The sequence below is a fragment of the Aedes albopictus genome, chromosome 1 (assembly GCF_035046485.1).
Source record: "Aedes albopictus strain Foshan chromosome 1, AalbF5, whole genome shotgun sequence".
NCBI classification, from domain to species: domain Eukaryota; kingdom Metazoa; phylum Arthropoda; class Insecta; order Diptera; family Culicidae; genus Aedes; species Aedes albopictus.
This window is the reverse complement of record NC_085136.1, coordinates 154,992,546-155,018,155: the sequence shown is the minus strand read 5'-3', so window position 1 is coordinate 155,018,155 and position 25,610 is coordinate 154,992,546. Positions and strand designations below refer to the sequence as shown.

General features: G+C 43.7%; 2 protein-coding genes across 7 annotated transcripts in view; one reads left to right on the top strand and one right to left on the bottom strand.

The window, feature by feature from the left end:
- Window positions 1-25,610, top strand: part of LOC109412957 (irregular chiasm C-roughest protein) — a 581,003-nt gene that overhangs the window by 313,732 nt on the left and 241,661 nt on the right. The window lies entirely within an intron of this gene.
- LOC134289664 (uncharacterized) lies at window positions 927-4,565 on the bottom strand. The gene has a single exon (XM_062855875.1). The coding sequence runs from the start codon at window positions 4,563-4,565 to the stop codon at window positions 927-929; it is 3,639 nt and encodes a 1,212-aa protein (XP_062711859.1).

The following is a 25,610-nucleotide window of genomic DNA, read 5'->3' as shown; positions in this document are numbered from 1 at the left end:
ATCTTTAGTTTTTGAGAATAAAAAAGCATTAGAGCTATTAAATTTCACATAGGATATTTTCCTTCCTTTAAAACATAGGCTCTTCTTTCTAGCTTAACTGTTGTACTCACTATAAGCATTACAGCTATTGAATTTTTCATTGGAGATTTTTCCTTCTTGTCAACATAGGCTGTTCTTTCTAGTTTAGCTGTTCGTTTATAAGTAGGGTAATTTTCCAATTGTTGCAATGCTAAAAATTCGCCAATTGTTGCACACCTCATAAGAATAACATGGAGTGTGGAAGAATAGGTGTTGGGGCAGATTCGTGATTTCCGGTGGAATTTCTCGGGTAGAAAATCGGATTGCGGCTGTAGAGTTGCTCTATGCTGCGCGGGTGGTGGTGGCATAGGATAATGAGCTACTTCACTTTCCACAAAGCTCGCGGTGTTGCAGCTAACTGCCACTAGGAGGATTTCTTCTTCACAGTAGAACAACTTTTGGCACTCTAGGAATAACTTTATTGACTTGGAACTTGGATAAGGCACAATTTCAGAAGTAGTTTATTTCTTCGGGAGTTCAACTTAGACTAATTTTATTTTATAATTCATGATCTAATGAAACCTAACTGCCTACTACTACTTACAGTATTTAAATTACATGCTATTCATTTCTAGCACTACTACTACCACCTAGCACTCAATTGCAGTACTAGAGCAAGGTGGGTTCGGCGCGAGCCTATAGAAATATATTGGGAACTAGTTGGGAACAAACATCGCCGCCACCTGAAATTTCTAATTTCATCTTTGACGTTTTACTTGTCAACACGATTTCATTGTCTACAAATCTCATCAACATCGTGCATGCAGAAAATTGCCAATGAAATTCTGTGGTTTTAACAAATTTTAAACTATTTCTACAATTTTAGGCTCAAAATCTTCGTACGGCAATCAACAAAGTCTGGTCGTTGGATGGATCCCTTCGCTGGTTTTGACTGTAACGGTTCTTGTGATTCCGTCTCGTCCTGGATGCGATTCGGTGGTCCTTGCTAGTGGCCATCTTGTTGGTGGAAGAGATTCGTCCACCAGAATAACCATTCTTCCAGGTTGATAGGCAGTACTCGATGTTGTTTTGCTGCTTTTCTTTTGCAATTCGTGGAAATACTCCGTTCGCCACAGATACCAGAAACGTTGGACCTGCTCCTGGAAGCTTCTGGTAGTTGCCGGTGTTGGAGATGCACGTGTGCATTGGAAACATCGTCGCAGGACGGTGTTTAGCAGTCGTCGATCTTGGATAGGCCAATATTCTTGCCGCATTGTTGCGAATGTTACACGGCCGCCACCGTGCAGCAGTTTGAGGTGGTAGTGGGCAACAGAACGTGTGAATGGATGGGAACTGGGTAGTAGGATTGGATGCTTGGTGTGGTATGGCTGATCTAAGAGGTTTAGTCTTTCCCCAACTCGAATGATTCCGTCGGAATCAAGGAATGGACTCAACAAGCGCAAATTAGACCGTTTCGAAACTGGCTTCCTTCTACCCAAATCATTAAACTCCTCCGCTAAAGAATTCCATTGGGATAACTTTTCCAGCTTCAGGCGAGATTTCGATAGTTCCTCCACGGTGAGAGCGGTGCTTCCTTCTGGTTGATCGGATGACCTTCGTCGTCTGCAAGCGTTGGTGAACCGTAGGCAGCAGGCAGTTACTCGTTGCAGTCTCCAGTAGGGTGATCTTCGTAGGGATATTTCGTTGACGTTTGACCTGGTTTGGAGGGCCGCCACCGTTACTCGCCTCCCCAGAATGTCGTCAGGAAGGTTGTCCGTTTTTGGTGCACTTGGCCACTGCTCTCTTCGACGACACAACCAGGATGAACCGTAGTGCCACAGATGACTGCTCAGAAACTCTTTCACCTTCATTCCTCTCGCAATTAGGTCTGCCGGGTTGTGGATTCCTGCAACATGGTTCCATTCCGATCCTTGGTTCGTAGTTTGAATTTTCGATAGTCGATTGGCGATGAAGATTTTCCAAACATGCGGAGGGGAGCGTAACCATTCGAGTGTGACTGACGAGTCGGACCAGAAGTAGGATGAATCGATGGACATGGTGAGTGCTTCGAGGGTTTCAGCGCGTAGTCGAGCAGCAAGCACGGCGGCCGATAGTTCAAAGCGTGGAATCGAAAGGAGTTTGAGAGGCGCAACACTTGATTTGGCCGCTATTGGCTGGTCGTCAATTCCACCATTGGAATCGGTGGATCTTGTGTAGGTGCATGCTCTGTGTGCTTGCTCGGAAGCGTCGGCAAGCGTGGGGAGTACGTGTGGATTCGTGGGGATGAGAGTGAGCATTTCGCCTTGCACTTCTGGTCCCACCTTTGTAGTGGTATGTGATTCCTTCCCCACCGGGGGATGGGGAATGTAGGTCTGCGGAGGTTCGGGTTCGTTCGAATGAACAATGCGTGGGTGATCTAGGGATTCATACTCAGAGTGGGGATTCAGGAACTCCTGCTTCATATTGGGATCTCGTGGTAATCGTCTCTCGGAGTGGCGTGGAAGGCAAAACATGTTCCGATCTTCGGGGGTGCGGGTAACATTTTCGACGAAATGCGATTCACATTGCTGCTCTACGACGGAGTAGTTGGACGTGTTACTAACTTCCTTAATTTTCCAGAAACGTTCGACGGCGTCATGGAGGGGATCTGATACGGACACATGGCATACCGTTGGCTGTGGGGCGGACGGAAATTGGGTTCTTCCGACAACAATCCATCCAAAGACACTCTCGACTAGCAGAGGCTTTTGATCCTGTTCGATTTGTGTCCCAGTGTTGACGAAATTGTAGAAATGTTCCGCTCCCAGAAGCAAATCAATTGCCCCGGTTTTGTTGAAACTGGGGTCGGCTAGGAACAAATCGCTTGGAATTCGCCAGTTGCTGGCTGGAAACGTCTCAGCGGGCAGGTCTATTGTGACACGAGGCAGGACTAGAAAATCGAGGTCGATTTGGAAATCATTCCTTCTGGAGCGAATGGAGGAGCGAACGCTGTGCTTCACATTAGAGGCTGATTCACCTACACCATGGACGGGGATGTTTACGACACGTCGCTTCAATTTCAACATCTGGCACAGCCTCTCGCTCATCATGTTAGATTGAGAGCCGTTATCCAACAATGCACGTGCAGGGTGAGCATTACCATTCGAATCGATGATCAATAGAACGACGGTGGAAAGCAGAACGTTGGAATTCGATGTAGGCGCGGGATCGTTTGCATGCGAGGTGGAGCTCGCGCATGTGTAGGTAGTGGATGGAGCATTGTTTCGATTCGACGACGGATTGGGTGCATGAATGGGTTGATTGGCGAATCGCGATGATGATGCTTGGAGAGTGGATTCATTGAAGCTGTTGGTGTGATGCAACAAGGTGTGATGTCTTCTTTGGCAGTGTCGGCAGGAATATTTTGACTGGCAGTTTCGAGCAAAGTGATCGTGGCGGAAACAATTCTGACAAAGACGATTGTTGTCGACTAATCTCATGCGGTCAGACACGTTCATTTGCTCGAAGCGGGGACATTTAATGAGAAAGTGGTACTGGTTGCAAGCGTAGCATTTGGGCTGTTCTTCGGCGACGGTGTGGGTGGCAACTTTGTGGAGCATCGACTTTCGGTGGAGAGGGACTTGATTGACGGGCGTTTGCGAGTTATGCGACTGGTGGTTGACGGACATCGATTCAAGAACACGGATCCTACGCTGTAGAAAATCTACGAGACAGGTGTAGTTTGGGTTAGCGACGGTAGTAGCGTGATCTTCCCAGGCCTTGAGGGTACCATCGTCAAGGCGGATGCAGAGCAAGTGTTCGAGTATCGTGCTCCATTGATCAACGGGTTCTTGGAGTTGGCGGAGAATTTTAGTATGGCGTTGGTATTCATCAACAAGACTATGCAGGGCTTCGGCGGATTCTCTTTTCATGCGGGGACAATCTAGGAGGGCTTGCAAGTGGCGCTTTTTGAGCAGGTAGTCGTTGGCGTAGCGGGTGGTAAGCGTCTGCCAGGCGACGGTATAATTGGCAGAGCTAATTGCGATCGATTCAATCAGCTGGGCCGCTTCACCTTTCAAGGCGGCGCGGAGATAATGGAATTTTTGCACATCGGGGACGTCAGCGTTAGAGTGTATCAGGGCAACAAACGTGTCATGAAAAGCCAGCCATTGATTATAGTCGCCATCGAACTCTGGCAACGAAATGGTCGGAAGCTTGATGCCAGAAAGCAAATTGGCGGGAGGGTTAGGGATTGCGCTTGGAGTTTGGATTGGATTAGCGGGTAAGAGGGAATTTAGAGCAGCCTTCACTTTGAAGTAAACGGACTCGAACTTTGAACGGATTTGATTGTTCTGCTCCCTACCTTCTTCGGTGATCTCCAGTTCTTCAAGTTGCGTTTGAACATCCTCCAGTCCCATCCACACGTTGTCGATGTTCTCGATGCGTAGCGGTACTTGGGCTTGATCACGGTCGGCTTGGTATTTCGACACAAACTGCTCGGCTCTCCCCAGTGAGGCCATGAGGGTCGTTCGGCGGTTGGTTAGCTGAAGCTGGCGTTGTTCCTCCATGGCGGAACGGTTGGTATACGGCGTAACAAAATGGCGGTTCTAGATAGGGATGCACACAAAAAAGACCCGGTAGAGCCGGACAAATGGCGTGGGGAATTTTGGAACACTACTAACCTTTTCAAGGCTAGGATAATGCCTTGTATTTCTTATGAATCACCTCTGGATACGGCGGATTCTCGGCGATGGCAGGATGGCTGGATTGGCGGAAACGGTGACGAAATCTTTCGAAATGGCCTCAGGGTATTCGGTAGCACTCTCGAGGGCGGGAAACGGGAAACAGCACTTCTATTCACCGGCGGGAGTGGGCCGGAAACGGGTAAAGCTTTTGCGTTCACTGGCGGGAATTCTCGATGGACGGATGATGGAAGCGTGGAAAGAAAATCGGAAAAATCTCAAGGCACCCGCGGATATTATCTGCGCACTGTGGAATCACACGTACCGTGTGCCTAATTACAATAGGCCTTGTATTAATCTTCTGGAACACTCTGGAATCTTCTTCGGAGGAATGGCGGTTGATCGGTCAAAAACGATGGCGGAATTTCTATAGCGACGACTTCTTACGATGGCGGTTGAAGGTCACTCGGATCACGGGCACAATGGCGAAACGGAAACCGAATCCTGGTCACGGCACCAAATATGTTGGGGCAGATTCGTGATTTCCGGTGGAATTTCTCGGGTAGAAAATCGGATTGCGGCTGTAGAGTTGCTCTATGCTGCGCGGGTGGTGGTGGCATAGGATAATGAGCTACTTCACTTTCCACAAAGCTCGCGGTGTTGCAGCTAACTGCCACTAGGAGGATTTCTTCTTCACAGTAGAACAACTTTTGGCACTCTAGGAATAACTTTATTGACTTGGAACTTGGATAAGGCACAATTTCAGAAGTAGTTTATTTCTTCGGGAGTTCAACTTAGACTAATTTTATTTTATAATTCATGATCTAATGAAACCTAACTGCCTACTACTACTTACAGTATTTAAATTACATGCTATTCATTTCTAGCACTACTACTACCACCTAGCACTCAATTGCAGTACTAGAGCAAGGTGGGTTCGGCGCGAGCCTATAGAAATATATTGGGAACTAGTTGGGAACAAACAATAGGCGAGTTTTTAGTCGTGCAACAATTGGAAAATAACCCTATTTCAGCCTACTATTACAGCCACTAACTGTTTTCATAAAAGTTTTTCCTTCTTCTGAACATAGACTGTTTTTTTAATTTAACTGTTTTTCTCATTGCAGTCATCAAATCTATTATCGGCGATTTTTCCTTCTTCTAAACATAGCCTTTTTTTTTCTAGTTTACCTGTTATGTTATTGTAAGTAGAAGCATTACAGCTAATATTTTTTTTCTTCTTTTAAACAAACAGGCTATTCTTTCTACGTTTTGGAGGACTCGATTTAATTGAATTCATGTTCGTATTGGAACAGTGAATTTGTGCTCGGTATAAGCATTATTGAGACTTTGAAACATGAAAAAATATTACTGTGTTATTCAATTAACTTGAATGGTGAGTGGTCACCCAAATTTTAAAGTCGAAGACCATTTCCCTCAAACTCAATCGTTCAACCTAACAACCCATTTGTTCTAGTGACCTGTTCGGCCTGACGACCCATTCGGCCTAACGACCTTTTCGGCCTAACGGCATTCGGCCTAACGGGGTAGAACCCGAAAAAGTCGAAATTTGCATGAATGTTTTTTGTAGCTTAAATGTTATTTAATGGATATAAATGAAGTCACTGCTTGAAAAAACTAGGTTGAAGCATAAGTTCACATGTTATCGTGCTCTATTGAGGGGTAGCAAGATGTCACCCCATCAAATTTATATCGCATACAAACCCATGAGTAACGTGCGACAACCTGCGAAAGACCATTTTCTCAAGTGACACTAAACACGTCAGCAATTATCGCGAATGGGAGCCACCTTGATCGCTTCATCTACCCAGCTGTCGCTAATGAGACGATGATGAGGAGAAAATTTTAAGCTCATTTTTCATCCTACCGGCTCGGGAAAAGCTTGGTGCTCCTAACACCCGGGGATGAAAAGGTAAACGTGTAATTCCGTTCTGACTGCTTTATGCTAGGTACCACCGTAAACGAACAATTTTCCTGAGAGTTCCGTGCGGCGGCGTCTTGGGACAAAGGAAAGATTATGACTCATTAATGTCTAATGATGACACGTGATTTGACTTGAAAGCGCTCGTTCTTTAGGGGTATCAATACCATTCTGCAAAGTTCATAGTTGGAAACAACGTGTGCCATACGATGTGCATGGCCTCATCCAGCGAAAAGACATTTATTCGTAGGCCAGGTGACATTTGCTAAGGAATGGAAGTGCTTATTTTTGCAAATCGAAATAATACATCCATACGTTATGCATGCACGGCTGGTTTCCCCCCATGCGCTCACATTGGGCCATAACCTAATGTTGATAAAATATGCACGCTCGGAATTCATCCCAAATTGAGTTATAAATATAAACAAGCTTCTGTCTGCGAAAGGCGTCGTCGTCGTCGTCGTCGATAGGAAACTGTTGCCGTCCAACAAGAAGCAGCGAACAGCAGAGGCGTTGCAATGCCCAGCGGAGGCTCACCCAAAAAGGAAAACAGACATTGCACCGCATCAGTAGTGGCATCGACCAGCATCAGAAATAGTGAATGCAAATACGGTTTAAATTAAGCTAATCAATCCGATAATAAATCAAACTTCGAATGAAAGATGGCTTATTTATGATAAACGTTGGCGCATCAGCCAGCAATCGCGAAGAGGAAAAACAGCACCAGGTAGCTGCACGGCCGGCGCGGCGTCGTGGACCGAGAAAAGCCTTAAACGGTGTTCACCAGCTGCAATGTGGCAGCAAACAAGCGGATTCATACGTGGTTGCGACCAGGCATATGTGCGTTGCTGGTGGCCTATTTCAATGGGTAGGAGAAGCGCGAAATAAACTTCCAATTTAATCCAATTTGCTAGCGCAGTGGCAGCAGCCGTGTAAGAAGATTAAAGGATTTGCAGAAATTAATAAGCTATTTTTTATTCAAAGCGATAATTTTCCATTCCGGTGAACGGTTTATCATTTGGTATCAATCAAACTCTCAGTGGGTTTCCAGCGTTTTTGCTTGTTTGTATACATGATGCTGAAAACTAAAAACTGTAATTTAAGGGATTAAAAAATCGACTGTTTTTACACCCCAAGCATTGCATACTCAAAATAGTGGATTCTTCGCTTCGTTCATTTGGTTAAAACATGATATAGTACAATTATTGTACGTCTCAATTCAAGATTCACGAGTATTAAAAAAAATGTTAAAGCTAACGAGTTTAAACGGATCGATTACCTAACCTTTTCTGAAAAACATACTATTGACTTGAAAAATGAATACGTGTAAAGACAACAGTGCAATAGAGGTAAACAATTTGCGTTTATCAAGATCAACATACTTATGGCAGCAGGGATGGTAGTCCAACGGGTTCGCCACTGGACGCCTTCTTAGCGAGTCAGTTGTCGGCTAAGAATAGGACTACTAACCCCAATTTAGGGGACCCGTGCCGAGGAATGACTGATCCAGGGGATGAAAAAGATGCTCGATCGTTAAGGGAGTCTGTGGGGTATTTGCAGCGCTCTGGCGTTGTGGACCACTTTTCCCGTGCAACACGTAGGATTGACTATGAAGACAAATTTAAACTAACAAACAAATCAAACAGGAGGTAGTGGTAGTGACGAGGCTAACCCCTCGCAAGAAGTAGGTTGGTGAGGTCTTCGTTAAGTAGAAGTGAGGAGTCAAGAGCGGGAAGCTGCGCACGCTGCGCTGGTAGCCCAAAAGGTTTGGTGATGCATTTGCTTTTGATAAGCACTCGCAGAATCGGGTGAGGCAGCCGTCAGGTGAAGAGCTGTCTGGCGGTGCCCGCAAGGCTTGAACGATACTAGCCCTGAAGGCCAACAGTAATGCTGGTAATTCGGACCCCAGCCAGGCGTGGTGGACCTGAAAAGACTGGCCCGTCCCGGATGAAAGCAAACAGGGGGTTGCGACCGTTGAAAGGCAACCACAGAGTAGGGCGAACCAAGGGGAGGACCCCCTTGAACGAAAGCCAAGCGGTTGAGGAAGAAGAAAAATCCTCAAGTCGAGGATATCAGGAGCGCCTAAAAAAGAAGGCGTAGAAGAATGGGTGCCAAGCACGTGAAAGGCGACGAGCTCGTCATCAAGACCGATCAGTCTAAGTACTCGGACGTCTTGAGGACGATGCGAAGCGACGCCAAGCTCGCCAAGATCTGGGAGCCGACGTGCGCAGTATCAGACATACTCGTACGGGTAAGATGATCCTAGAGCTGAAGCGCGATAAGGAGCGTAAGGACGCCGGCTACAAAAGTATGGCGGAAGAGTTTTTTGGCGAAAGGGTAGAGGTGAGGGCTCTTACAGCAGAGGCGACTCTAAAGGTGAAAAACCTTGACAAGGTCACCGAAGCTCCGAAGAGCTCATCACGGCACTGCGGAAACAGTGCGACGTGCAGGTGGCCACCGCAGCCGCAGGGCTACGGAAGGGGCTGGCAGGAACACGGTTAGCTTTGGTTCAGCTACCTGTGACGGACGTCAAAAAGTCCGTTCAAATAGGGAGGATCAAGGTGGGCTGGTGTGTGTCACTTGGCATTCCACGAGCCACCGGAAATTTGTTTCAGGTGTCTGGAACCTGAACACAAGTCATGGAACTGCAAAGGCCCTGACAGGAGCAAACTGTGCATGAGATGCGGCCATGAAGCCCATACGGCTCAATGCTGCACGAGTCCACCCATTTGTCTGATTTGTACAGCGAAATCTGTAAACAGCAGGCATCCAACGGATGGTTCAAGGTGCCCGGCCTTCAAGAAAGCTGCAGTGTACAAATCAGAGTGCAGGTCACGCAGCTGAACCTGAGCCACTGTGACGCGGCTCAGTAACTGCTTTGCCAGGCGGTTTCTGACTGGGAGATGGTTATCGCCATAATAGCGGGGCCATACCGAGTACCCGCTGGCAACGGCAATTGGGTCGCGGATGGGTCCAGAAAAATGGCGGCGATATGGACGACGGGTAAATACACCGCCCAGAAGTTGGTGTCTACTACCTAAGGAGGCATCGTGGCCGCCAAGGTGAACGAAGTCTTTTCTGTAGCTATTATGCGCCTCCTCGGTGGCCGATCGAGCAGTTCACGAAGATGTTGGACTGTATGTCGACTGTGCTAACAGGGCGAAGGCCGGTGGTAATAGCGGGTGACTTTAATGTCTGGGCTGTGGAATGAGGAAGCCGTTTCACGATGTAGTGGGGTCAGATCCTGCTAGACACATTGGCCGTATTAGAGTCGACCTTGCTAATGTCGGTGCCAAGAGTACCTTTAGTCGGAATGGTGCGGAGTATATAATTGACGTTACTTTTTTAGTCCTGGCCTAACAAGTAGTTCGAACTGGAGAGTAGACGATAGCTACACTCACAGCGGTCACCTGGCGATTCGCTATAGTATCTACTACAACAGCAGCAGGCAGCGGGTAGCGGAAGAAGCGGCTAGGCCAAGCTCTCGCAGGTGGAAGACATTATACACTCTCGTTCAAAAGTTTGGGGTCACCCCCTCAAAAACATGTCATTTTTTTAAGCCCATATCTCCGCCAATTTGCGTCCGATTTCAAAACCCTAGGTTTCATTCAAAAGATAATAAGTCAAAGAAACTTTGAACATGATTTAAAAGAAACTTTTTCAAAAAATTTTGTATGTAAACTTAACGCAAAGTTGCCAAATTTTCTAAAAAATGAATATAAACTTACGACAGTGTCGCTGGAAGTTGGGTCGACCAAATTTTAGGATGAGGGCGGTAATATGACCCATTTTCTATTAGCTTTCAAGTGCTTTTTACAGAACTTAGCTAAAAAATCTAGAAAAAAAGTTATTAGGTAAATTAATCCTTGATGTCATCGACCAAAAGTTTGGGGTCACCCCTCAAAATGCTGTATCGGCCAAAAGTTTGGGGTCACTATCGTAAAACATGGAAAAGTGATTTGTTGATATCTTTGTCATATTTCATTCAATTTTAATTCTTCTTGGCTTATTTGAAACAAAATGAATGATACTTACTGCATAGACATTGAACCACAAATATTTGTTGAAATTTACATACTCAAACTTAACGTAAAGTTGCTCATTTTTTGAAGCGTGGTAAAATGTGCTAACTTTACATAACATTTTTATATACAAAAATCGTTAAATACGTTAAGTTGAAGACATCAAACGTAAATTTAGTTAATTATCTTTGAAATGAGCCAAAAATAATTAAAATTGAACTATAGATGACGAAGATATCACCAAATCACTTTTCCACGTTTTACGAAAGTGACCCCAAACTTTTGGCCGATACATAATATTGAGGGGTGACCCCAAACTTTTGGTCGATGACATCAAGGATTAATTTACCTAATAACTTTTTTTCTAGATTTTTTAGCTAAGTTCTGTAAAAAGCAGTTGAAAGCTAATAGAAAATGGGTCATATTACCGCTCTCATCTTAAAATTTGGTCGACCCAACTTCCAGCGACACTGCCGTAAGTTTATATTCATTTTTTAGAAAATTTGGCAACTTTGGGTTAAGTTTACATACAATTTTTTTTGAAAAAGTTTCTTTTAAATCATGTTCAAAGTTTCTTTGACTTATTATCTTTTGAATGAAACCTAGGGTTTTGAAATCGGACGCAAATTGGCGGAGATATGGGCCTAAAAAAATGACATGTTTTTGAGGGGGTGACCCCAAACTTTTGAACGGGAGTGTACTTCGATGAAGGGGTATTTCGGGAAGCGCTCCGCCGTGAGCGAAACCTACTTGGTTTAGACTGCGACGAGCTGATAGCGTTGCTCTCGCGTCCGTGCGATGCGACCATGCCTAGACGAGTCCACCCTAGAAATGGGACACCACCGACTTACTGGTGCTTGCTTTGAGGATCTCTGAGTGCCAATGCGTATCTGTGGGGTGATGCCTACAGGATCATGATGGCTTAGACAAGAGGTGTAATGGCTCCTACACAGTTATCTTCAGAGATGTCGAAGGGCTTTTTCTGCGCCATAATCCCACTTCTTGGCCTCCTTTCGTTGGACAGTCAGGGATTGGGGCTGGCGATGAGGAGAATGTCACCGATGTGAAACTTGCGGGGATAGCAAAGTCCCTTGGCGTAGGAAAGGCCCCAGGTCCGGACGGAGTTTCTAATTTGGCCTTAAAAGTAGCTATTGTAGGGGCTCCCGAGATGTTCGGGTCTGCTATGCAGAAATGCATGGCCGAGCAAGTTTTCCCAAATGTATGGAAAAGGCGGAACCTGGTTCTACTGCCAAAGGCGGGGAAACCACTTGGACACTCGTCGGCATACATACCAATATGCTTGATTGACACGGCGGGGAAGGCGCTCGGAAGGATCATCCTCAAAAGAATGTTGAGGCACACTGAGGATGTAAATGGTCTGTAGAGTAGCTAGTAAGGCTTTCGGAAAGGGAGGTCGATCGTAGACGCTATCCTGTCGGTTACAAAAACCGCCGAGATAGCGATCCAGCGTAAGAGCTACTATGCAATAGTGACACTGGTTGTAAGGAACGCGTTCAATAGCGCCAGTTGGCTGGATATAGCCGATGTGCTCCTGCGGCTGGGGATACCTGGGTACCTGTACAAGATTCTCGGAAGTTATTTCAAGAATCGAGAACTAGTTTATGACACGGAGGTGGGTTATGTACGACGAGGTGTTGAGGTTAGAGTTCCCGGTGGGGGTAGAGATCGTCGGCTTTGCTGAGGACATTACGATGAAGGCCTCGATGAATCGAAGCTTGTCCAGAGGATGTGTATAGATAAGTTTGGCTGGAATGTCGTTTCAACGGATATCAATTCATCACATCGTCTTGTAACTACTGAGGATGTGGCACTTGGACTTGGGGAATGGCTAGTTCAGACGCTACCCAAGTAACCAAAAGTTCCGCTTCCCATGACAAAATGCACTTTCGAGTTCCGCGAAGTTCAGATAAAGTTCCAAACGGAACTTTCTGGCTGCTTAAGAGGCTAACGATGAGCCTTGCTGGAACTTCGGTCACAAGTTCCGGCAAGGCTAATTGTTAGCCTCTTAAGCAGCCAGAAAGTTCCATTCGGAACTTTATCTGAACTTCGCGGAACTTTAAAGCTGCTTAAGATGCTACTCGGAACTTTGTCGGAACTTTCAAGTTCATAGAAGTTCGGTTCAGTAGCATTGTGTTTCAATGAAGATTAAATTTATTTCTTTTACAGAAAACAACTGTTTAAGCATACACGAATGAAAGACAAATATAAAATAAAACATCAAAATGATATTGCAGAAAACTTTCTTCCATAATACCACTGCCGGACAGTGGGGGTTAGTTGGATTACACACACACACACACACGAATGAAAGACAAATATGAATTTATCAAATTAATGAATACTAGGCTTGAGCAAAAAAAAAATTGCCGCTCATCGGATTCGAACCGATAGTCGCTGCGTGAGAGCCCTACGCTCTACCACAGTACTACAGCTGCGATTGAGTGGACAGCAGGTAAAGTCTGACTTGAATCGATTTTCTATCGGCAGCTAGTTTTGCACATTTGTACAGTAGTGAAGTTAGCTTGACTTTATCAAGTGTCTTCAGCAGCACAGCGGTAAGTCGGCAGGCTGTTACGCAGGAGGATCCAGTTCAAATCTACATAGCAGCGACATATGTGAAGATATAATTATCATAAGCGATTTCCAGACGTGAATCACAAACCACCACCAACAGGGTGTGATTCAGAAAAACACTTTTTTGTTTCTGCATGAATTTTGACAAAGTTCTGTCAGAAGCTGCTTAGAAGGCTATCCAGCATGCTTATATGAACTTTCAAGTTCCAAAATTACTTAAAAATGAAGCTGATTAGAAGGCTAATGAGCGACCTCGAACAAGCTGCTTAGCTTATAAAGTACCCTTTTATCTGAACTTTTGGTAACTTGGGTATACAAGAGGTGGTCCGAGGGTTCGGTGTCGGCTACGTACCGTAGGTCATACCGGTGCACTGCGGTCGGAATCCACCCTTTCAGTGATTAAGTGCTCACGGGGTAGGTCGGGGTTGGTGGAGGCCCCATGTCAGCACGTTCTTATGTGTGCAAGCTGATAGGGCCTGAGCCTTTAGCAGGTCAAATCGCGTTGCACACAAGTATCAGTTCTTGATGCTTGCTGAACAGTTGGGCGCGGGCGTAGTTGTTAACTCAGCCCACCTTCCGAGGACAAAGGGAGTGGTTAGGACTACTCGGGAAACTGGATCCTGAAGCCATCGATGATACAGAAGAGACGAATGGCCATGGGAATGTGTTTAGTGGATCAAAGGTGTGATCCTGTTTTCCCTAACCCCACCTGAGCCGTTCAAGTTTCTGTTAAGAAGATTATCGCCCTAATGCTTCGAGAAACATAAAAACGGTAAGCAAAGGCAAACAAACAGTATCACTATTTGTTATTTTATGATGAAAATAAAAATTAATTAAATCTTCACATAAAGCTACACCGGATACGCGACCCAAAACCACAAGACACATATGGATTACACGGCGAATTGGATAGTGAATTTTAACTGTCCATTGCATAGCGTTAATCGGATATTTTTGATAGCGTGTATGAATAGAGCGAGTTGCTGCTCCTAAAGTTTGTATTTTTGCTAGAAGCCAGTACGCATGATAACAAAATTAGTACGATGTTTTGCAGTAAGATGATTTTAGATTCGTAGGATTATTAATGACACTGTGTCCCTGCTTATCGTACAAAGTAACGAAAAAGTACACCCTAGATGATACTTGTCTGCTTAGCATTCTTGCCGTTCGCTACACCTAGCATTACTTCAAACCGGCACCTTTCCGGTCCAATAAAAAAGCAGACATTACAGCTGCACGTTTCCAAATCCACGGCACGTACATAGCACACGAGGAACGTTCCCATCCTTTTCCGGGAATATTTTCGTTCTGCCCCGCACCCCGGAAATCATTTGCATCTAGGCACCAGCCAGTTCCGAAGTCAATAAAAGTTCAAATGCCTACCAGACAGTATTTCCCACCGACCGATATTGTAGCCTCCAGGGATGTCAAACATGAAAATCGAGCACATTTTGCAGCACCAACCGTCAACACACGGCACCTTCGGTATAAATCTGTCAGTTATTATTTTATATTATTACTGTTATTACGCATAAAATAAGGTTTATGCTTTCAATATTGTCACCAGCGTCGCACAAGGCCCCCGCAAATGGCTTAACATAGCCATGGTGACTACTGACTGACGACTACCGACTGGAAGGAAGAGGTGGTTTCCGGATCCGCATCGGTCGGCCGTCACTCGTGGCGTTCCATGATAATGACGGAAGCGTGTTTCCATATTACCTACCCAGCCAACGCAGAGAGCAGCAACGTGTTTGAGCGATGGTGACGCGGTACCACCAACGGGGGGATAAATTCCTAAAATCATGACCCCGCCGCACCCGTTCCGTTGGCTGAACTGAAATGAGGCCCACTGAACAACGGCTGAAAGCTTCGGGTGACTACACATGCGGACGACGCGACGATGTTTAGTGGTTGACTGTGTGTTGAGTACGTCAAGTACGGCGCTTTATGCTAAAAGCTAACATAAAACGCAGTAATTGGAAATGAAAACCTTCTTCAGTGCGTGTAGATACATTCAAAGCTCTTATAGTGATTAGGACAAAGAGTTCTATGCCGTAGGCTTTTAGCTGGTGAGATATCCATTTAGTGCACACGTCATGGAATGTTCAAACAAATTCAATATCATTGATCGTTCCCGGTCAGTTAGCATCGTTTACTCTTGTTGTGTATGTACCTAGTAGTGCACATGAAATACATTTTAAAAGAAGCAAATAGAGAATGCCTCTAACCCATCCCACATATCCTGTGCTTATCCCGTTAATGGCTAATTTGCCTCACAATTTGAATCTTAAAAAAAAATTGTTTTCAAAAATCAAGTTTCAATCGAATAATGCTTCGAGTGTCTTGATTTGGTCCAGGATCTTTTAGCCATACCATGGATGGCTCGTTAAACTCCAACCCCCCCCCCCCCCCCTCCGCATGGAGTAATCCTTGCCGAAATCCCGGAAACTTGTCTAAAGGAATCTAGTCTCAGAAAAAAATCCGGGAGAAAAGCCAGCAGCGATATCGGAAGGAGTCACGGAAGAACGACCTCAAAGCATGTCGGAAAAAAAAATCTAATTATCCTGGCAGAAAACCCAGCAAGAGTCCCTGGACGATCTTCGGAAGGTATTCTTCGAGGATATATCTGATGGAATCGCTGAAAGAGGGAAATCTCTGAATGAATTCTTATGTAAATCTCGAGAGAAATATCTAAAAGTATGTTGGAAGCAATCGCGATAGAAATCCATCAAGGAATTCCGAGTTAATTCCCCAAAGAAATCCCGGAAGAAATACCCATTAGCGTGGGACACAAAAATACATTTTACTCCTGTACACTTTTTGAGTTCCATTTTGGCCCCATATTAACTGTGTAAAGTTTCAGCTCGATCGGAGAAACTATATTTTAGCACCAGCCGTTTCAAGTTTTCATACGATTTACTAGGGGGAAAATCACTTTTTCAAAGAAAAATCGCCACAGGTTGCCCCTTAACCCTTAAAAATATATCGATGAATGATTTCTGTTGGAAATTTTACGAGAAACAAACCCCGCAAAGTGATGTAAGGCATGTGGAAAAAGTTATTGACTGAAAACCGAATGGCATGCCAATGCTGTTTAACATGTAAAGAATAACAACAAATAGTAAAATCTCGTCATTTTATCGATTAAGTAAGGCTTAATAACTTTTTCCACGAATGTCACATCGCTTTGCGGTCTTCGGAGGTTTGATTCCTCGTGAAGTTATCTACAGAAATCATTCAACTTCTTATTTTTAGGGAACAATGGGTGACCTCGAGCGATTTTTTTTTGAAGAAGTAAATTTTCCCCATAGTAAAATGTATGAATGGCGAGCGCTAAAATATAGTTTCTTCGATCGATCTGAAATTTTGCACAGTTGATATGGGGCCAAAATGGAACTCAAAAAGTATACAGCAGTTGGAATTTTACCATTTTTTGTACTTTCCCATATAAACCGTGTTCCAGGGCAGAATTCTTAAAAAAAAATACATGTATAAATTCTGGGAGAAAAATCTTAAATAAACCAGTGGAGTAATATTGGTAGGAATCAATGATGAAATTCTGCGTAGAATTTTAGAAGAAATCCTCTCTTTTAATTTTTATGAAACTAAGTTCGCGAGAACAGGTCTTGCTCCTGGGCGTTTGAGTTGGAGCCAAGAGCGTTTCCAGGCAAATCCTAGAGAGTCCAAAAAAAGGCAAGTTCCAAGGGTCTTCAGAGATGTTCAAGAAGTTTCGGGAGTCTAAAAGGGCGTTTGGACAGAGGCCCCATGAAACGCCCTTGAGACCCTGTGGAGCCCCCTTGAAACCTCTTGAGATCCCATGAAACGCTGCTGAGATCTTCTGGTATACCTCGAATCGCTCTGGAATACCACTGAGACTGCCAGGTACACTTCTAAGATTCCCATGGGACCTACTGAAACGCCGCTGAGACACTTTAAAACGCTCCGAGACTCCCTAAAACTCCTTAATAACCTCTGAAGCGCCTTTGAGATACCTTGGAACCCCCTGAAACTCTGTTAGAATCATTAGAGCTCCCCTCCTAAAACTCCAGAGGGAGCCTATGAAAAGCCCTTGATGCCTCGAGGTCTACGGCGTAGCCAGGGTCTTCTTTTTCCTTGCTCACTCTCCTATATAAACACGAGAAAGAGAAGGATGTAGAGAGGGGCCATTCGCTTCTAAAATAAAAAAAAATATCAAAAGTTGGCTACGCCGTTGCTCCAGGTACCCATGAAACCTCCTAGGACACCCTGCTAAAATGCCCCTGAGATTCCCAAAATGCACCTGAGACCACTCGGACCCCTCCTGAGACCCCCTGAAATGCCCTTAAGACATCCTGAACAATATCAAACCCACTTTCTGAAACGCCTCTGAGACCGTTTGGAACTTTTCTGGAACCCCTTGAGACACCTTGAAGCTCCCCCAAGACCACCTCCAAAGTCAAATTTTGATGATCAATTAGTCTTGTAGAACCGACATAAAACCTAATATTTTTTATTTTGGTTTCATGAGGGTTCTAAAAACCGGTTCTGGTCTTTTTGACTAAAAAAATACTTGGGTTAGTACCCCCTGAGAAAGCTTTGAAATAACAAGAGAAATCTTTTCCCTCTACACGCCGTTGCCATAATTTTTGGCAATATTTAATTTTCTTATGCAAAATATTGTTCCCTTTTTTAACATGGCCTTAAAAGGTGCATAAACCAAAAGTGCATAAAAACAACCTACATAAAAAAAGTATTGTGAATATAAAAAACCCAAATTAATCCACCTAGAGGTGATAGTGCCTTTCTCGTCGTATATGTTTCACGATCTTTCCGTCGACGTAAGTCAAAGTGTTCCTGAATCCTGATATTTTTTAAGAAAAGCAAGCATTTGATCAAAGCCATCATTGAATTAACTTAAAACTTATTGATGGCACATACTCCGACGTTGTGTTCAGCGTAAAAGCAGAGCTGAATAACATCAGTTGACTACTTGAGTACCTTCACTAACATTGGGAGCTGATCAATATCAAGACGATACTAACAAGCTAAGATATAACTTTTTACACATTCACAGATCACTTTGCGGTCATCGATAAAGTTTTTTTTGCACCTTCTAGGTTATATTTTATTGACCGTTAAAAACAAGAACATAGTGAGTATAGTGAGACCTCTGTTTGTATGTGGGTTTAATATGTCAAGATTTTGTTCTCTTACACATATTTATCGCTTGCATTGATTTTATTTACTTTCGTAGTACCGGCGAAGCATCAAACGCTGGTTGTGCAACCCTACCAGTAGTCTCCAATGTGGTATGAGGCTATTTTCTAGTTAACCGTTCCTCAGGTTATTAAAAAAGCCGTGATGTGATGTGTCGCATGGTACATTTCAGGCCAAACATGTCTAAAGGTCCAATCTGCAGAAGAGAGGCTCTCTTTGGGTTCCCTCTCTTTCATTAATATCTCAGCTGTTAATTTGTATGATGATTGTCTCCCTGCATTGAACGATGGTCAAAACAATCGTCTTTTGATTTGTACTGCAAAAATAGTTGAAAAGTATACCATTATATAACAATAATTGAAAGAGAAAGTGATCAAAGAGAGCCTCTCAAATGCAGATAGGACCTATTGAAATGTTTGGCTTGATTTGGTTACTTTCCGGAACAGGTTCCGGAGCACCACCGGGTCTCCCAAATATAGTCTGAGGCAATATCATTGCTAACGTTCATCAGGTTACCTAAAAAACACGATTTGATTTATCTTATGCATGGGTACAAATCACTTTTACATCTGACCACTTCCAGTGGGACACCCACAACTAGTTTCGGGACACTACCGGTTGTCTAACATATGGTCTGAGGCTATGTTCTTACGAATCGATCATCGAGTTATCAAAAAAGGGTCTCCAGTTGGCCTAGTGGTTAAGGCTATGTATCGCCAATCCGGAAACGGCGGGTTTGATTCCCGTTCCGGCCGGGAACATTTTCTCGACTTCCTGAGCATAGTGTATCATTTAACTTGCCTCACAATATACAAATTCATGCAATGGCGGGCAAAGAAAACCCTTCAACTGTGGAAGTGCTCTAAAGAACACTAAGTAGAAGAGAGCCAGGCCAAGTTCCAATTCGAACGTCGAGCTATAAAGAAGAAGAAGAAGTTATCAAAAAAGCTGCTATTTGATGTACTGTCAAACCCCGCGTATTCATCACTCTTTAATAAGACACTTTCTAACTTGTACCCCGCTCATTCGAAATTTGTTGAATTTTAAAAAATAACAAATGTCTCAGTGTAATACATTGTAAATACGAATGATGCGATATTGTGATGTTACTTACACCTGCAGCGGCTCCTCGTGCAGCTGCTACTTCCGAAAGTTCTAATTTGGTGCATTCCGACACCTGATCCGTTTGGTGATCAACCGCAGTGAACCTCGGAAGCCAACAATCGTAAAATGTACAAGCTATCAATTCGTACCACCACAATATCTGTAAGATTTGTGTTCAAACACAAATCATACAATCCAAACAAAACTAAAATAGAGTTAGTTTATCGAATTGAGAGTTTACACAGGTAATTTGACAGCAATCATTGTCGAATCAGCGTGGTTTTATGGTATGACACGCTTGGATTTGATTCAATTTCACATTTACAACTTTCGGTTCACATTTTACCACTTACCGATTGTGATGTGGTCTTAGACTAGTTTCATGCAAATTATTAATCAGTTCTCCTAAAAAGTCGCAAATTGATGTAATGCATGTATGGGTTTGGTTCATTCGTGCATTTCGCCAGTTCCGGCGAGGCACTCGAATCTGGTTCCGGAGCACTACTGGCCTGAGACTATTTTCTTGCCGACCGTTCTTCGCGTTATCGAAGAAGCCGTTATTTAGTGTGCTGCGTGTATGCGTTTGGTTTTTTTTTGCCTTTCTCGTACACCAAGGTGTACCGAAAGGCTATATGTTCACTCCAAAAACGAAAATTTGATAGAGCCCCCGGAGGGGTCAAGTGTTATATACCATTCGACTCAGCTCGACGAGTTGAGATGATGTCTGTGTGTATGTATGTGTGTGTGTGTGTATGTATGTGTGTGTGTGTGTATGTGTACAAAAAGGTCACCTCATTTTTAGATAGTAAATATGAACCGATTTCAATGACCGATGGTTCATTCGACGGGGTACATTGTCCCATTGTTTCCTATTGAAAATGGTTCAGATCGGTCCAGCCGTTCCGGAGTTATGGCCATTTAGGTGTTCCGGACCGGTACCCCAGGAAGGGGCCAGATATGAAAATGCCACAAACCCATGCATGCGACCCATCAAACCACGGCATTTTCGATTATTTGATGAACGGGAAGTAGGAAAATAGTCTCTGACTATATCTGAACCGGTAGTGTTCCGGAACCGGTTCCGGGTGTTCCGCCGGAAGTGGCCAAATAAGAAAGTGAACATATCCCATGCATGCGACACATCATATAGCGGCTTTTTCGATAACGAGTTGAATGGTAAGCAGGAAAATAGTTTCAGACCATGTTTGAACCGGTAGTGTTCCGGAACCGGTTCCGGGTGTCCTGTCGGAAGTGGCCAATAAAAAAAGTGTTCCAAACCCAGTCATGCGACACATCAAAGAGCGGCTATTTCGATAACCAGATGAACGGTAAGCAGGAAAATAATTTCAGACCATGTTTGATCCGGTTGTGTTCCGGAACCGGTTCCGAATGTCCTGCCGGAAGTGGCCAATTAAAAAAGTGAACCAAACCCAGGCATGCGACACATCTAAGAGCGGCTTTTTCGATAACCAGATAAACGGGCAGCAAGAAAATAGTTTCAGACCATGTTCGAAGCGGTAGTGTTCCGGAACCGGTTTCGGGTGTTCCGCCGGAAGTGGCCAAATAAGAAAGTGAACATAACCCATGCATGCGACACGTCAAATAGCGGCTTTTTCGATAACGAGTTGAATGGTAAGCAGGAAAATAGTTTCAGACCATGTTTGAACCGGTAGTGTTCCGGAACCGGTTCCGGATGTCCTGTCGGAAGTAGCCAATTAAAAAAGTGTTCCAAACCCAGGCATGCGACACATCAAAGAGCGGCTTTTTCGATAACCAGATGAACGGTAGGCAAGAAAATAGTTTCAGACCATATCTGAACTAATTGTATTTCGGAACAGATTCCGGATGTCCTGCCGGAAGAGGCCTATTAAAAAAGTGAACTAAACCCAGGCATGCGACACATCGAAGAGCGGTTTTTTCGATAACCAGATGAACCGTAAGCAAGAAAATAGTTTCAGATCATGTTTGAACCTGTAGTGTTCCGGAACCGGTTCCGGATGTCCTGCCGAAAGTGGCCAATCAAAAAAGTGTACCAAACCCAGGCATGTGTCACATCAAAGAGCGGCTTTTTCGGTAACCAGATGACGGTAAGCAGGAAAATAGTTTCAGACCATGTTTGATCCGCTTGTGTTCCGGAACCGGTTCCGGATGTCCTGCCAGAAGTGGCCAATTAAAAAGGTGAACCAAACTCGGGCATGTGACACATCAAAGAGCGGCTTTTTCGATAACCAGATGAACAATTAGCAGGAAAATAGTTTCATACCGTATTTAAACCGGTTGTGTTCCGGAACCGGTTCCAGGTGTCCCGTCGGAAGTGACCAATTAGAAAACTAAACCAAAACCATGCATGCGAAACATCAAATCATCAAAAATGTTCGTTAACCAGATAAACGGGCAGCAAGAAAATAGTCTCTGACCACACTTAAGATTACCGGCAGTGTTGCAGAATCAGGATTGGATCCATTGCTGAAATTACGCAGGTGAACAAAATCGATGCAAGCGATTAATGTGTGTAAAAGAACAAAATCTTGATAAAAATTTAAGCGATCTTGTCAAATTACATCATTTTAGATTCCTGAGGCGTCATTATACAGTAGGATGGATCAACGTTGTATGGAAAAAAAAAATAAATTTTATAGCACCAATCCCCTTTTGCGTCTAAAATAACTGCGAACAATTTTGATGTAACTGGTTGAGCCCTCGCACTCTGTAACACGGTTGAAATTTGATGGGCTTTAATAGGGAAAATTTCGCTTGCTTGCACTTTTTTTTGTCAAATTTTACATGAATCTTATAACTAATGATAATAAAATATAGGCTAAAGTGCGCAGAAAAAAAATTGCCGAAATGTCTTGATAATGATCGGCATCTAGTGCTAGTGAAGGTGGTGAAGCAGTCAACTGAGAGATTTGATATTTTTCAGCTCGGCCTATACGTTTAACATAGCGTCGGAATGTGAGCCGTCAAGAAGTTTCCAAATTCAATTATGGCTTTGATAAAATTCTTGCTTTTCTGAATAAGGGTGACACAAATTTCGATTTTCTCTTAAGTCCAGAGGGGTCCCCCTTAGAAATTTTGGTCGGAATTCAACATTTAAATAAACCAATAAATTTTTCAATTTTAAAGTGAAATTAGAGTCTTCCAGAAGTTTTTTTTTTGTCAATACCGATGAGTTAAGCGGTTTTGTTTAATTTTTTAGGATTTTTTTTTTTCATCAAATACATTTATTATTTATCAACTCCACCCCATATTGACGAGTCGACGAACACTTTGACAAGAAAATGAGATTTACTCCGTTCTAGAGTATTCTCAGGATTCAGGAACACTTCTGCTTATGGCCGGAAAAAATGTTGAGTACATATTCGACGAGAAAGGCACTATCACCACTAGGTGGATTAATCTGGTTTTTTTTTTCTACATTTGACCACTTCCGTCGGGGCACCTGGAACCGGTTTCGGCACACTATTGGTTTTCCAAAGTATGGTCTATGATTTTTTTTGTTAACCGTTCATCAGCTTACCTAAAAAGTCATTAAATGTGTCGAATTTATGGGTTTGGTTCTCCTTTACATTTGACCACTTCCGATGGGGCAACCGTAATCGGTTGCGGAACACTACCGGTTGTTCCCAATAAGGCCGGAAACTTTTTTTTGTTAAATCAAGATGCCTTAAAATCCGCGATTTGATGCTGTCGCTTGCATGGGTTTGATTCCCTTTTATATTTGGCCATTTCCGGCGGGACACCCGGAACCGGTTCTGGATCATAAAATATTTTCCTGCTTACTGTTCATCAGGATATCAAAAAAGCCACGATTTGATATGTCCCTTGCATGGGTTTAATTAATTTTTATACTAGCCACCTCCGGCGGAACATCTGGAACCGGTTCCGATATGGTCTGAGAATGCTTTCCTGCTAACTGTTCATCAGGTTATCGAAAAAGCTGTGGTTTGATATGTCACATGCATGGTTCTATTTCAATTTTATATTTGGCCACTTCCGACGGGACACCCGGAACCGGTTCCGGGACACAACCGGTTCAGGTATGGTCTGAGAATATTATCCTGCTTACTGTTCATCAGGATATAAAAAAGACACTATTTGATATGTCGCATGCATGGGTTTGGTTAACTTTAATACTTGGCCACTTCCGGCGGGACATTTGCAACCGGTTCCGGAACACTACCGGTTCCGATATGGTCTGAGAATGTTTTCCTGCTTACTGTTCACCAGGTTATCGAAAAAGCCGCGGTTTGATATGTCGCATGCATGGGTTTAGTTCACTTTTATGTTTGGTCACTTCCGGTGGGACACCCGGAACCGGTTCCGGGAAACTACCGGTTCTGATATGGTCTGAGACTATTTTACTGCTTACCATTCATCAAGTTATCGAAAATGCCGTAGTTAGATGTGCCGCATGGATGGGTTTGTAGCGTTTTCATATCTGGCCCCTTCTTGGGGTACCGGTCCGGAACACCTAAATGGCCATAACTCCGGAACGGCTGGACCGATCTGAACCATTTTCAATAGGAAACAATGGGACCAGATTCCGCGTCGAATGAACCGTCGGTCAATAAAATCGGTTGAGGTTTACTGCCAAAAAGTGATGTGAGTTTTTTTTGTACACACACATACACACACACACACACACACACATACACACACACACACACATACACACACACAGACATCACCTCAATTCGTCGAGCTGAGTCGATTGGTATATAAGACTTGACCCCTCCGGAGCCTCTATCAAATTTTCGTTTTTGGAGTAAACATATAGCCTTTCGGTACACCTTGGTGTACGAGAAAGGCAAAATATTATGATGAGATTTCTTATTTCTAGTGTACTCACACGTGCAGAAAAACTCTGTGATAATGAGAATTCTTCCTGGAATTTCTCCTCATAGAAGAAATGTTTAAGGGATTCTTTCAGAAACTTGTCCCGGATGTCTTCCTTTACTTACTCAAGGATTACTCCACAAATTCTACTAGAAGTTCTTCTACTGGCTCTTAAAAAATCTTTCTAACGTTCATTCGTAATTTTTACGGGATTTCCTAAGTTTTTTATGGGGACTAATACAGATATTTCACTTGTTACACCTGTGAAATATCATGAAAGATGATTTTAGATAATCTTCAACGGAATGCATCTTGAATCAAAAATTTCTCCATGAATCAGAAATCATTTAGTGATTCCATCAGATTTTTTTTGTGAAATTAATACCGTATTACCCCGCTAATACGACACCGACTGTTGTCGTATAACCGGGGTAAACTTTTAATTCGACAAACTGGTCACCCTACACCACCATGCTCATTGAAATTTGGCAACTCTATTTTTGTTTTTGTTTTGATTTCCGGATTTGTTATGAAACATAATTTTATTAAATATTGCGGTGGCGCGAATGAAAAGCTCGTTCTTTCTACGATTGTTGCCATCCTCAGTTCATTCCGGTTGGTCTCCAGGCGGTTTGGGTGTTGAATAGCACCAACTCAGAACCTCCGAAATTTGCGACTGCAAGAGGAGTTGCTGCGGGTGCGAGTATAAGCGCAATATCAAACCTTTTTTGCATTTACAGTGTACATCGCTGTGACATTTGAACACTTTTTAATTCGACATGTGTCGTATAAGCGGGGTACGAATTAAAAAGTGTCGTATTAAAGCGTGTCGAACCAGAGGGGTAAGACGGTACAAAAATTCAAGTTTTTTTTCCAGAAACTAAATTTGAGGAAGTTTTGAAAAAAAACTGCTTGAGCACATATGAAACTGAAATTCCCCGAGGTCGTAGAAGTCATGTTCGTTGCTACGCCCTTATAGGTACACGTCTCGCTGGAGGATACAGACAAAACCGGAACCGTAATTTGATGGAGGCGTACAAGTAGCAGAACCCGAGCAGGAATGAATAACTGACACATAAGGGGCTGTCCATAAACCACGTGGTTTTTTTGCCTTTCTCGTACACCAAGGTGTACCGAAAGGCTATATATGTTCACTCCAAAAACAAAAATTTGATAGAGCCTCCGGAGGGGTCAAGTGTTATATACCAATCGACTCAGCTCGACGAGCTG

What these genes read in the sequence shown, in the direction of transcription:
- LOC134289664 (XM_062855875.1), bottom strand. Translation starts at nt 4,565, where the DNA reads ATGGAGGAACAACGCCAGCTTCAGCTAACCAACCGCCGAACGACCCTC.